The sequence below is a fragment of the Lycium barbarum genome, chromosome 2 (genome assembly GCF_019175385.1).
Source record: "Lycium barbarum isolate Lr01 chromosome 2, ASM1917538v2, whole genome shotgun sequence".
Classification (NCBI taxonomy): domain Eukaryota; kingdom Viridiplantae; phylum Streptophyta; class Magnoliopsida; order Solanales; family Solanaceae; genus Lycium; species Lycium barbarum.
The window spans coordinates 130,379,901-130,393,644 of record NC_083338.1 but is presented as its reverse complement, the minus strand read 5'-3'; the positions used below and the strand labels follow the sequence as shown (position 1 = coordinate 130,393,644).

The 13,744-nt window shown below is 34.6% G+C and overlaps 2 protein-coding genes across 3 annotated transcripts; one reads left to right on the top strand and one right to left on the bottom strand.

The window, feature by feature from the left end:
* Nucleotides 1-2,541: 2,541 nt before the first annotated feature.
* LOC132628909 (uncharacterized) lies at nt 2,542-4,598 on the bottom strand. The gene is made up of 3 exons (XM_060344660.1): nt 4,181-4,598; nt 3,658-4,094; nt 2,542-3,474 (listed from the first exon to the last, which is right to left on the bottom strand). The coding sequence occupies exons 1-3, from the start codon at nt 4,596-4,598 to the stop codon at nt 2,542-2,544; spliced, it is 1,788 nt and encodes a 595-aa protein (XP_060200643.1).
* Nucleotides 4,599-9,834: 5,236 nt separating this feature from the next.
* Nucleotides 9,835-12,634, top strand: LOC132627234 (bidirectional sugar transporter SWEET1-like). 2 transcript variants are annotated; one of them, XM_060342454.1, is made up of 6 exons: nt 9,835-10,012; nt 10,122-10,158; nt 10,358-10,453; nt 10,970-11,249; nt 11,897-12,016; nt 12,293-12,634. In XM_060342454.1, exons 1-6 carry the CDS (start codon nt 9,970-9,972, stop codon nt 12,467-12,469), a joined length of 753 nt encoding a protein of 250 aa, XP_060198437.1. In that variant the 5' UTR covers nt 9,835-9,969; the 3' UTR covers nt 12,470-12,634. The 2 variants fall into 2 exon arrangements, with proteins under 2 accessions (XP_060198437.1, XP_060198438.1); XM_060342455.1 differs by lacking the exon at nt 10,122-10,158 and having other exon boundaries at nt 9,861-10,012.
* Nucleotides 12,635-13,744: the final 1,110 nt, after the last annotated feature.

The window sequence follows — 13,744 nt, the reverse complement described above, 5'->3', positions numbered from 1 at the left end:
CTCGGTGAACAACAAATAAGGGGCAATTCATTTAGGCTCAACGGGTTTAGCTAGGGATAAAAGTCATCAAGGTATGTCAATTTAGGCATGGTTTAACAAGGAAGACCTACTTTCATTTCTCAACTCAAAAACAACCTAGAATTTCGCCTCAATCCACATTCAAGGCAAGTTCTAGATTTCCAAATAAGCATGAAAACTAGGTAATATATACTGACCACACAATGCACTTGGAACTAGCGAACACCGTGATTTCAATCACCAATAAGCAAGTATGAGTTTAGAAAGGTAGTCATACAACCCATGAATGGTACTCAGTCAAATCCGTCTTTTTAAATCTCATGAATTTCAAATCAAACCAAGTTTAACCAACTTATTTTCCAAAACAAACAAAATAACTAAAATTCCTAAAAAGTGTTCGGTTCAAAATATTACGACCATGGCAAAGAACCGAACAAGAAATCCATGGAAGTACATGAAAATGTAACTTATTTTATATCTTTTATAGTAAAACACACACCATTATATATATATATATATTTATTTTTTATTTTTTATTTTTTTTAATACAGGAGAAACAAAAACCTTTATTTTAAATCGTAAAAGAAATGACACATTCCGCTATCCCCCATGCTTAAGTAATGTCGTGTCCCCATGACGCACATTTTATAAGAAAAAGAGATAAAAAGGACTTCCCTGAGTGGCATCCCCTGTTGTTTTCATTCCTTTGGAGTATTTTGTTGCGATCTGTTATATAAATCAGAAAAAATGCGTCTCTCGTAAAAGAAAATGGTTTTTTCATGACGCACATTTTAAAGTTCAATCCTCTGTGTCATGGTAATTTGTTCCTTCGGGACAAAGTTTGTATACAGTTTCAATTATGATCTGGTTTTTAGGAGTATCGAAGAAAACATGACAATATAACCTGAAATGTTTGCCCAACAACTAATGATCTATAACGGAAGTACCGCTACTGCATGTAACATTTAGCTGTGCATTTCTTTGGCCCTTATTTTTCAATATTCACCTTATAATGCATATGAAGTTTGACTCCTCCTTTTCGATGGATGGGAAAAAAAAACGATTATGGAATTGAAGAAATGTGAGGAACTTTTCATTGTTTAGTAGTTATAGTAGTTACTGTTAACCTCCCCATCATAGTTCTGGTAGGGGTCCTGAGATTCATCCTCCCAACTGTTAGCACCTGCATCTCTTGCTATCTCTCCAAGCTGTTGAAAATTATTGACACTATCCATAAGTGCAAGATTAGGAACTCCATGTTCAATATACTCCCCATAAGCACCTTGCTGTCGTGCTACTTCGGACGAAGCTTCACCATGGTAAAATTGATTCTCTTGTTCCTGAAAATATTCTTGTCCTATAGGAAAATCAACTCCCATATTCTGTATATTAAACGTTGGGACAGTAGGGATGTTAGTTATAGTAAGTGCTCCTGCCACATTGTTAATAATTATTTCAATGGATTGTAAAATGGTGGCTGAATAAAAGAGAAGCTCCGTTTGCGTAGCTCGAACAGTAGCAAGCTCGTCCCTCATTTGCTGCTGTTGAGTGGACACATTATCAATTTTTTTCTCTAGCCTGTCGAATCGTGCTTGAAGATCAGTAACCCATGCCGGTGGTTGGTGCCTCTTGGCAACTCTGCATTATTTGGTCCGACACATGGTCCTAGAGCACGAGTAGTGTCCAGACCAATGTTCGAAGGCACAAAAGTTGTTATTTCATCATGCATAGGATTTCCATAAATGGAGATCAGCTTGGTTATAGTGGAGCTATAATATAGAGATCTAACAGATTTTTTTGTTCTACACTTCTTCATATTGGCGCAAATGACTCGTCCAACGTTAATTTGTTTTTCATTTAGCAGAGCGTACAGCCACGCGGCTCGCATAGGTCGGATTTCATTCGAATTTCTATTTGGTACCAACCTAGAGTTGAGAAACAACAGCCATACCTTTGCAACCACACTCAGATTTCTTTGCTGAAACCAGGCCCTAAGTGGATAGTACGGCCCCGAACAGTGGAAGTATTTCTTTCAATATCCATATTCGCGTAAAATTCGCGAACAAGGAATGAGACTACAGGTCCTGGATTTTGAGTGAACTCTGCCCAGTTCATTCTTTCAATCATTTCAAGAACGTGTCGAATTTCTTCACCGTCCCCTTCAGTGAATACAAGTCCTCTTTCTTCAATTAAGGGACGGACTTGGGCTGTTTTCTCCCAAGCATCAGCATCATAGGAGACAAACCTATTAGTATCATTGCTCCTTGGTGCCATTTTCAGATTTTGAGAATTTAGGTTGAAGGAGAAAAAGAAACAAAAGATTTTAAGCAATAGAAGAGTACTTTTCCTTTTCTCTGGTCACTTGATTTTCTTTTGTGATTGTGAAAGCTGTTTATAGAGGTTTGCATTGTGTTACAGCATTTGTATAGCAAAGTAATTTGCAGTCGGTTGTTTTCTTGATCAGAGTGAGTTAAATTACCGTGTTCACCTTTCGTATTTTGACGGCACCAACACAATCATTCCTTATATTCTCTGATATGTATTACGGTAGTATAGGAATAGCAAATCTTCTGATTTTCTCACTGTAGTTAAAGAAGATGATATGATTACTGGAAAAAATTCAGATTCAAGAAAAACATATTTCAAATGAGAAGGAAGAGTTTTGAGTTCAATTTTTGGTTGAACTTCTGGTGGGACTTCCTCATTTTTGAAATCTTTTTCAAGTGTTTCAGCTTCTTCTTTTATTATGGGGTCATCATCACTTGTCGAACCTAATTTGGACAAACATCTTTCCAATGAATAAGTAATCAACTGATCATCTTTGTATTCATCTGCAAGATCATTTAGCAGGTCAATTTGAAAACAAGAAGATGATAACTCATCCTCGGGAAATTTCATTATTTTCTGCATGTCAAAAATCACTCTTTCTTCATCAACTCGTAGTATCAATTGTCCTTGATGGACATCAATAATTGATCTACCTGTAGCGAGAAATGGTCTACCTAACATTAATGGCACCTCAGTATTTTCTTCCATTTCAAGTACTATAAAATCTGCTGGGAATATAAATTTGTCGACTCTTACAAGAACATTTTCAATTATTCCTTTCGGTTTTTTAGTACTTTGATCCGACAGTTGAAGAGACACACTAGTGTCTTTTATTTCACCAAGTTCTAATTTCCTAAAATTTGAAAAAGGCATTAGATTTATTGATGCACCTGAATCACATAATGCTTTTTCAAAATGAGCACCTCCTAGAGTGCAAGGAATTGTAAAACTTCCTGGATCACTAAGTTTTTGTGGAAGCTTATTTTGAAGTATAGCACTACATTTTTCTGTAAGCTTAACGACAGAAAGTTCTTCCAATTTTCTTTTACTTGACAAAATATCTTTCAGAAATTTAGCATAAGAAGGCATTTGTGTCAAAGCATCTGTGAAAGGTATATTAATGTAAAGCTGTTTTAAAATTTCCAGAAACTTTGAGAACTGTTTGTCAAGTTTTTATCGTTTCATCTTTTGGGGAAAGGGGAGAGGTTCAGAATGAGGATTTCTAATGATTTCATTTTCTTCCACCTTTTTCGTTTTTTCTTTTTGTTCACTTGGAAGGTTAGGTTCATTCTTATTCTCGCTTTCATTTACCTGTTCTACCTCTCGTGGAGTTCCTTGTCGATCCGCATATGGATCATCAAGAGCTTTACCTGACCGTAGGGCAATGGCTTTGAGGTGCTCCCTTGGATTCTTCTCGGTATTGCTCGGTAGAGTACCTTGAATTTGTCCTGACATGAGGGTTGCTAATTGGCTTACCTGAATTTCCAAATTTTTGATGGCTGAATTTTGGCTTTCCATTTTTTCATCAGCAGTCTTAATGTATTTGTATATCAAGTCTTCAAGGCCTGGCTGATGCGTTCTTTGGGGCTGTTGTTCGTACTGTTGAAAACTTTGCTGCCCTCTGTTTTGATTTTGAAAACCAGGTGGTGCCTGTACTTGTTGCTTTTGATTAAAAAATCGTTGGGAATTTTCAGCACCATTAGGATTACTCCATTGGAATCCTGGATGTTTTTGTTCCATAGGACTACCTAATGAGTAATTGTTTCTGTAAGCAATAACACTTACATGTTCCTCATTTTGAGTGAAGCTTGGCATTCGTGATTGGGGTGATTACCTCCACATACATCACAATTCTCAAGTTGAGATGGTGAGTGCGCATTTACCTGAATAGCCTCGACTTTTTGTGTGAGAGCTGCAATTTGTTGTGTCAATGAATTTAAAGCTTCAACTGGATTCACTCCTTCTGCTTTCTTGATAATCATTCTGTCTGAAGGCCATTGAATAGCATTTTCTGAAATTTCATTCAGTAATTGTATGGCTTCTGCAGTGGTTTTGCCCATTATAGATCCTCCTGATGCTGCATCAATTACATTTCTAGCAGAGGGTTTAAGACCATGATAAAAAATATATAAAATATCAGAATCTTGGATACCATGATGCGGGAATTTTCTTAACATTGAGTTTAATCTTTCCCATGCCTGGTATACAGATTCAGTATCTGTCTGCATAAAATTATTGATTTCTTGTTTCATTTTAATTGTTTTGGCAACTGAAAATACTTGTTAAGGAACTTTTGGGTCATTTGTTCCCATGTAGTAATAGAGCCTCTTGGTAAACCTCGCAACCATGTCTTGGCTTCTCCTTTTAGTGAAAAGGGAAAAAGTCGCAACCTGATAGCGTCTGTTATGACTCCATTGTACCTGCAAGTTTCAACTAATTCAAGAAAATCAATTAGGTGGGAATGTGGATCTTCACTTACATCACCCGTAAATTGGCATGAATTTTGGATGGTCTGAATCAAGCCTGTGCGGATTTCCAAGTTATTTGCCGCTATTGGTGGTCTCCTTACGCATGACTCTCCTTCAAAGTGATCTGGCCTTGCATAATCTCTAAGTATCCTATCATGCCGTGGTGCCACCTCATCGAATTGTTCATCCACTTGATGTGGTGGAGGTGGGTTGTTTTCATTGTTCTCCATGTCTTTCAGTGAAGGAATTTGTGATTGTCCTTTTCGTAATAATTTTAAGGATTTTTCAATTTCAGGATCGTATTTAACTAGTTCCCTTGAAGAGGAACGGGTCATGCACTTCCTGAAGTTGTTTTTTTTTTTTTTAAGTAAAAATTAATAAATAACAAAAAAAATGGTTCTCAAATTAGTAGTAAAACAGTTTATCTGTAGTAGACTTTGCCAATCCCCGGCAACGGCGCCAAAAAATTGACGAGTGTCTGGCGTATATATATTTTTACTCGTACTCTGTCAAATTATAGTATAGAAAGATGTCGAACCCACAGAGATTGGTTTATCTATTCTACAGACGTTTCTTATTTTAATTACTATTTGAGAATATCAAAAGAGAGTTGATTGGTGAATTAATTAACTAAAAATATGTAATTAAAGCAATGGAGAAATATTTTAATTTATCACAAACGTACTAAAAGGTGTTGGGATCCTGACTTCACTTAATATTTCTATTATAAAGTAAATTCTTTAATCTTCAATTTCTATTTCTCATAAATGTATAAATGCCTCTCACGATTACATTTATATATTATTACTTAAGTTTAAGAATTAATCGCACTCCTCTCGGTTATACAAATTAATTATTAAAATAGTAATATTAAAGCACCAGAAATATATGCTTGAACTGAAACATGCTCTTTATAGTAAGTCCCTTTCGGTTACCTTACTTGCTATAACTAATCAATACACTATTCGCCTCTCTCGATTACAAATAAGTGTAAATAACAAAAAAAATGGTTCTCAAATTAGTAGTAAAACAGTTTATCTGTAGTAGACTTTGCCAATCCCCGGCAACGGCGCCAAAGAGATTGGTTTATCTATTCTACAGACGTTTCTTATTTTAATTACTATTTGAGAATATCAAAAGAGAGTTGATTGGTGAATTAATTAACTAAAAATATGTAATTAAAGCAATGGAGAAATATTTTAATTTATCACAAACGTACTAAAAGGTGTTGGGATCCTGACTTCACTTAATATTTCTATTATAAAGTAAATTCTTTAATCTTCAATTTCTATTTCTCATAAATGTATAAATGCCTCTCACGATTACATTTATATATTATTACTTAAGTTGAAGAATTAATCGCACTCCTCTCGGTTATACAAATTAATTATCAAAATAGTCATATTAAAGCACCAGAAATATATGCTTGAACTGAAACATGCTCTTTATAATAAGTCCCTTTCGGTTACCTTACTTGCTATTACTAATCAATACACTATCCGCCTCTCTCGATTACAAATAAGTGTAAAATTGTGGGTTGTTTTCATTGTTCTCCATGTCTTTCAGTGAAGGAATTTGTGATTGTCCTTTTCGTAATAATTTTAAGGATTTTTCAATTTCAGGATCGTATTTAACTAGTTCCCTTGAAGAGGAACGGGTCATGCACTTCCTGAAGTTGTTTTTTTTTTTTTAAGTAAAAATTAATAAATAACAAAAAAAATGGTTCTCAAATTAGTAGTAAAACAGTTTATCTGTAGTAGACTTTGCCAATCCCCGGCAACGGCGCCAAAAAATTGACGAGTGTCTGGCGTATATATATTTTTACTCGTACTCTGTCAAATTATAGTATAGAAAGATGTCGAACCCACAGAGATTGGTTTATCTATTCTACAGACGTTTCTTATTTTAATTACTATTTGAGAATATCAAAAGAGAGTTGATTGGTGAATTAATTAACTAAAAATATGTAATTAAAGCAATGGAGAAATATTTTAATTTATCACAAACGTACTAAAAGGTGTTGGGATCCTGACTTCACTTAATATTTCTATTATAAAGTAAATTCTTTAATCTTCAATTTCTATTTCTCATAAATGTATAAATGCCTCTCACGATTACATTTATATATTATTACTTAAGTTTAAGAATTAATCGCACTCCTCTCGGTTATACAAATTAATTATTAAAATAGTAATATTAAAGCACCAGAAATATATGCTTGAACTGAAACATGCTCTTTATAGTAAGTCCCTTTCGGTTACCTTACTTGCTATAACTAATCAATACACTATTCGCCTCTCTCGATTACAAATAAGTGTAAATAACAAAAAAAATGGTTCTCAAATTAGTAGTAAAACAGTTTATCTGTAGTAGACTTTGCCAATCCCCGGCAACGGCGCCAAAGAGATTGGTTTATCTATTCTACAGACGTTTCTTATTTTAATTACTATTTGAGAATATCAAAAGAGAGTTGATTGGTGAATTAATTAACTAAAAATATGTAATTAAAGCAATGGAGAAATATTTTAATTTATCACAAACGTACTAAAAGGTGTTGGGATCCTGACTTCACTTAATATTTCTATTATAAAGTAAATTCTTTAATCTTCAATTTCTATTTCTCATAAATGTATAAATGCCTCTCACGATTACATTTATATATTATTACTTAAGTTGAAGAATTAATCGCACTCCTCTCGGTTATACAAATTAATTATCAAAATAGTCATATTAAAGCACCAGAAATATATGCTTGAACTGAAACATGCTCTTTATAATAAGTCCCTTTCGGTTACCTTACTTGCTATTACTAATCAATACACTATCCGCCTCTCTCGATTACAAATAAGTGTAAAATTAATTATAACATAAAAGAGATAGATGTCATTAAATAAATATTAACATCTATCAATACGACAATTAACTATGTTACTTCTTCCGCCTCTCTCGATTACAGAATTAGTAACAAATTAATTGGTAGTATAAATTAGATAAACGTTAGCAAATAAAATAACATCTAACTGTAAAGCATATAAAAGTTAAATAGAAAGCTTCCGCTCAAACATGTGAAATTGAGGAATAATATTATCTACTATTATATAGAAATATCAAGATTCGTCATTCTCCCAACACAAAAGAAAGTTATTACATATTGGAGTTAATAGAAATATTCTTATCCATTAATAAGAAAATAGAAGAAATATTCACGAAGAATAATTCCGCTATTTAATTAAAAGTAGGACCTAGAATAATTTCCTAACATTAAACAATTGAAGAAATAGTAGAAGAGCAGAAGAAAAGAACAATATATTTTGCGGTCCTCCCTCTCCTGTCTCAAATGCTCTCAATTCGTCTTCTATTTATAGCAATGATTTCCAACTTCTCCAGCCAATCAAATTGATTGGTTTGTGCAACTTGCTTCTTCAATTAGTGAGCACGGTACATTTCCAAAATGGAGACTTGCAGGTAATATAGATGAGATTTTGCCTTTTTTTTCTTTTTGTGGGTCCCACAAAGGAAAATTTGCACATTTTACTTTCCATTTTGCTGCACCTTCCGTTCCCCTCTTCTTCTTCTTTTCTCATTCTTCTTCTTGATTTTGCTATTTTGATTTATTTATTAAAATTATGGTGTCTCCTGCAAATGAAATATAGAAATATTAATATTTAAAATTAAATAACAACTTAGTTTATATATGTATTTTTGTCTTATCATTACATTATATAACTACACTTAAAGTTTGATTCGAATTATGACGTTTTTCTGTTTGACAGTTGAGGTGACAATATACTGCAGCGGTATAGCGCAGTAAAATACTGTGTTATGCCAGTATAACGCAGTATTCATAAAGAACTTCAAGCTATTGACACCGAGCCTTCAAACGAAAATGGCGTTCGAGCACTTTTCAACCACTAAAACGGGCATTCGAACTTTTGTGTATCCTTGATGTATTGATCCTACCTTATTAATCGCACAAAAATAAGTAGGGTTCTATATAAAATATTGAAGTTTCGGGTTCCCGAAGCATGATTAATCTATGGTCAAAGTACGTTAAAAAGTGTAATGGAAGAAGGGTTAACCAAAAGGGCCGGAAAAAAAAAAGACGCACACTATAGTGCAGTAAATTACTGCGCTAAAAGTAGATTGGTAACATTTTTTTTTTTTGTTAGGGTATTTTGGTTCAAAATATTTTTTTTAGGGTCATTTTGATTCCGGAGCCTGAGATTAACTGGGTTAGGCATGAAGTCGTTTAAGCCTGAAAATAAATGGTCGCACAAATATAATTTTTTTAATGATGTAGGATAAATTGCACTTTTAGTTCCTATCTGCTTACTCTATTTGTTTTCTAAAATGTCTCGACTCATCTAATGAACCTCCAAAAAGCTAATCCAAATTTCACTGAGCAAAGATTACATATGTTTCGTAAAAAAAAATTACTGTATACGTTCTTTTTTGGCTTCTTATCTGGTGTTTGGTATCCGTGTTATGACCCGATTAAATTCAATTTCGTGCCGAGAAATTCCCCCTATATTTGGGGTGAAGCACGCTGCCTAACAAAGATTATTTTATATCCTGTGCTCGAACCCAAAACCTCCATCCTGATGGAGCTACACTGGCTCAGAAGTAATCAATTGTATTCCTTTTGTCAGAAAATTACATATGGTAGAATGTACATTGGTATTTTTTTTTCTTTTATGCTTATAAATTGATTGTTAAATTCTATTAGCACAATTCCAAAGGAAGATTTAAAAATTCGTTTTAAGTCATGAATTGGATTTTTAGGTGTGACATTATTCCAGCATTTCATGAATCTACTTGTCATCAATCATGCTTGTGTATATCCCATTTGTGTGTGTAAAATATAAACAAAAAGAATAAAGGATTTAAGAAAACTGAGTTGAGTACCAAAAAATAGAAGGATAAGGACCTCATCTCATACTAGTACTACTACCAATACAACACGTATGGAGCTAGAAAGCTAAAAAAGATTGTTTCTTTTAGCCAACCTCTTTGTTTTTCGGCGCTATTTATATACATAATATATCTCCTCTCCATATTTCCTACATACAGCAACGTTTTGCTTCTCTGCACAATATCTCCTTTTTTCCTTTTCTTTTCCTACTTTCTTGAAGAAATTAAACTAAACACCTCTGCTATGGCAATCATCAAAATTCTCCACACTTTGTTTGGGATTTTTGGTACTACTTCTCATTCTATTCACTTGTGGCCCTTCCATTTTTAATTCCCTTTAGTTTTCTTGGATTGTTTCATGACTTCTTCTGTTCTTCTTATTCTTTCTTGAAATAGGCAATATTACTGGCTTGTTTCTTTTCTTGGCTCCCATGTAAGCCTTCTTGAATTTTTTCTTTCAAGTTTTTTAAAAGAAATGTGCTACCTGAAAAATGTTGGTGTGTTGAATTACTTGATATTGTGTTGGTAGTAAGTACCAAGTACACGCAAAACAGTCAAGGTGCATACAAATTGTCCGAACACAATCGACAAAAAACATTTCATTAACATTTTTTTTCTTCTTGTCGGTATAGGATTACATTCAAGAGGGTTATTATGAATAGGTCAACAGAGCAATTCTCAGGCATACCATATGTAATGACTCTGCTCAACTGCTTGCTCTCTACTTGGTAAATTTCTTAAATTAAGCTAACACATACTATATATATGTGCTTTAATTTTGTTTCAGTACTAGTTTTCTTCTAGTAGTAGTACTTTTCTTTTAGGAAATTTGACTTACTTTGACCTTCTATTCTAGTCCCATCTTTTAATTTGCTCCCTCTTCCTCGTACTTGTAAGTTCCTTTTATTGAAACAAATTTCCCCTGTTGAATAGTCAAAAGCAGAATTCTAGATAGGGTGCGGGTATTAAATTTGTAAAGTACTATAGTTTGGATACCCTAGAAAGTTCATTACATAAAAAAAAATTAAGACACATCGGTTAAAAAGATAAAGAAAAATGCGTTTCACCTTAAGGGTGTGTTTGGTGCGAAGGAAAGTGTTTCCACAAAAGAAATTATATCCGTACCGATTTTACTCAGAATTGTGATTCATACCAACATTATGCTCCTGAAATTTCTAATTATATGATGGTTGTGTAAAATTTGTGATTAATTAAATCTTTGATGGATTATATAATTATAACAGGTATGGTCTGCCATTTGTGTCACCAAACAATATATTGGTATCAATTATCAATGGCACAGGTGCAGGACTTGAGGCATTTTATGTGTTGGTATTCCTCATATTTGCACCCAAGAAGGAAAAGGCAAAAATCTCTGGACTTCTATTTGTTGTCCTTTCCATATTCTCAACTGTGGCATTAGTCTCAATGTTAGCCCTCCATGGCAATAAAAGGAAGGCCTTTTGTGGCTCTGCTGCTGCAATTTTCTCCATCATTATGTATGGTTCTCCTTTGGCAATTATGGTATGTATCTTTATCTTACTCCTCGTGACATTTAGTGAGATTGTTGAGATCCCTTTATCCTTAGATTAAATGTTTTGGTTTGAGTTCGAGAATATGGAGAACCTTTCGGAGTGTGTCACCCCGTTAGTGGGCTTAATCCGCACAAATCATATTAGTTGAACTAATAAGTTCCGATAGTAATAATGTCTTTCGCAACTTTTCGACTCAATCTTTGAAAAATAGTCATTGTTATGGAGTTTTAAATTTTACAAGTGAAAATTCCATGAAAAATGTGTTTCACCGGTGAAATTTGAAACTCTATGACAGTGATTAATTATTAATTATATGGATTCAAAATAAAAGTGGCTATTTTGTGAATTTTATCCTAAATTTCAGAACTTGAGTTCACAAAAACCTCTTGATACGGAGCACATATCTTTCTAGTAGGTTTTGCATATCAAATGCCTACGGAAAAAATTATAAAAAAATTAATGGAAAACAATACATATCTTGAACAGCTGTGCTATTTGAAAGAATAGACTAGTCATTGTCCTAAATCATTCCAAGCTACTTTTGTTGACGGCTCTTATCTTTTTTGGTTAGTTAAATAACTTGTCAAGTATATTTCATGGAATTTGTTGTTATTGATCTATTTCCTTTTTTGGCAGAGGCTAGTGATCAAGACTAAAAGCGTGGAGTACATGCCCTTCCTCTTGTCCTTGTTTGTCTTTCTATGTGGTACCTCATGGTTTGTCTATGGATTGCTTGGAAAGGACCCATTCATTGCAGTAAGCATTATAATCTTACATTTATTCACAAAAAAATAATTAATGGCATGGTAATAAGTGGTAAATTTTTTTATTTTTTTTACTCGTACTCGGTGTGTACATCCAATACTAGCTATGTCGGGTATATAAAGTTTTATCAGTTAATCGTGATCAAGTGACAGTATTCCTACCTTAAGCTTATAAAATTCATAAGGTTAAATTGTTTGATATGTCGTAAATAATGAGATCGGATAAGTATTTACCGGAATAAATCTCACAATTCTCCAATTTTTGCAGGTACCAAATGGAGTAGGAGGTTTGCTGGGAACAGCACAACTGATATTGTATGCAATTTATAGAGGCAACAAAGGAAAAGGCAAGAAAGGTGAGGAAAATGGAAAGGCAGATATGGAATTAGGGAAACCCCAAGAGAAGGAAGTACCTAACACCCAAAATGGTGATGCAAACGCATGATTATTATGGGATTATTTAATCAAAAAAATGTAGCTAAACCTTATGCTTATTTTTTCCTAATTGGAAGGAGTAATCCTCAAAAAATTAAGTGTACTTGTAATAGCCTAGACATAATTACTATTTCCCTGTGAAAGTTCTTTAAGAAATGAAAGTCTTTCCCAATAATTTCATTTTTGTATTTCAGATATATTTGTTTACCCCGGATTCGGATAATCAATTAAATTTATAAGTGGGTATAGGATATGTGCTTTGTTCTTGATGTATGTTAGATAAAGAAAATAAATATTTGAGGGCTCCTTAGTAAAACGGCTAATGATGATAGTTTGCTAAGGATATGAACGTTTATGAACAATATACGATATTTGATGGAGGGAATGCAATAATAATAAAAAGGGGTGGCCTTGGCCGAATCGAATAATGAGAGAGATTGTATATATATGATTCTTCTACTACATGTGTTCTTGGAAAATAAAAGGAGTCAACCCCCACAAAGGAAGGGGATATGCCCTATTTATAGTGGCACTCCCAAGGTTCTCATCCAATATGAGCTAATAAAATAATAATAAAAAGGACTGTTCTGCACGGATTTGGTGGGATTAGACTGACGGCGCCGTCTGACACACGCATGGTAGGTAGTTGACCGTGACTAGACGTTACCGGCGCGTGACTCATCTGCAACGGCCACACGGACAAACGGCCACTCGGGCTAACGGTCATGCGAACCAACGGCCATGAAAGCCCAAGTCCTCGGGCTTGGCCGTTTCAACGATGCAAAAGGAAGATCGGTCGGTGCCCCTGCTCAGCTTCGGCCCTGGTACTGTTTCGGACAAGGGCGAATAGCATCGGACGCATTCTCATTTCCTCCTCCGGTTCCCGTTCCACCGGTTTGACTCACATCCGGTTTTTACCGTATACAGATAGCCCCACACTTCCCGGATCTGCGATCCATCGGAGTAACGGGAAGTGGATAATTCCCGAAAATCGGTGGTTCCGGCAGCTCGTCATTGTCTTCTTATTTTGGCGGGAACGGTTGCGCAATGCATCCCCTTTTATCGGCCACGTGTCCTGCCCCGAATGGCTCGTCTCTGTCAACCGCCTTTTTCGCATCGTTTCAAGTCACTTCGAATTAATGACGGGACACGTGGCGCCCCTTGATTGGCCGTCCTCGGTAACCGCTCCTCTTCTTTGCCTATATAAAGCCCTTCACCTCCTCATTTTTCCATTTTCACGCATTTTGCTCTTCTTCAACTCCACTCCATTTTCTGCTCCTTTTCA

Bases quoted from the DNA above. Each gene is read 5' to 3' on its own strand.
- LOC132628909 (XM_060344660.1), bottom strand. From the start codon at position 4,598: ATGAAACAAGAAATCAATAATTTTATGCAGACAGATACTGAATCTGTA. The intron at 4,095-4,180 runs GTAATCACCCCA...ATTACTCATTAG, and splicing joins GAATTGTGATGTATGTGGAG to GTAGTCCTATGGAACAAAAA. The intron at 3,475-3,657 runs GTAAATGAAAGC...ATTTTAAAACAG, and splicing joins CTCCACGAGAGGTAGAACAG to CTTTACATTAATATACCTTT.
- LOC132627234 (XM_060342454.1), top strand. From the start codon at position 9,970: ATGGCAATCATCAAAATTCTCCACACTTTGTTTGGGATTTTTG. The intron at 10,013-10,121 runs GTACTACTTCTC...TTCTTGAAATAG, and splicing joins CACTTTGTTTGGGATTTTTG to GCAATATTACTGGCTTGTTT. The intron at 10,454-10,969 runs GTAAATTTCTTA...TAATTATAACAG, and splicing joins AACTGCTTGCTCTCTACTTG to GTATGGTCTGCCATTTGTGT.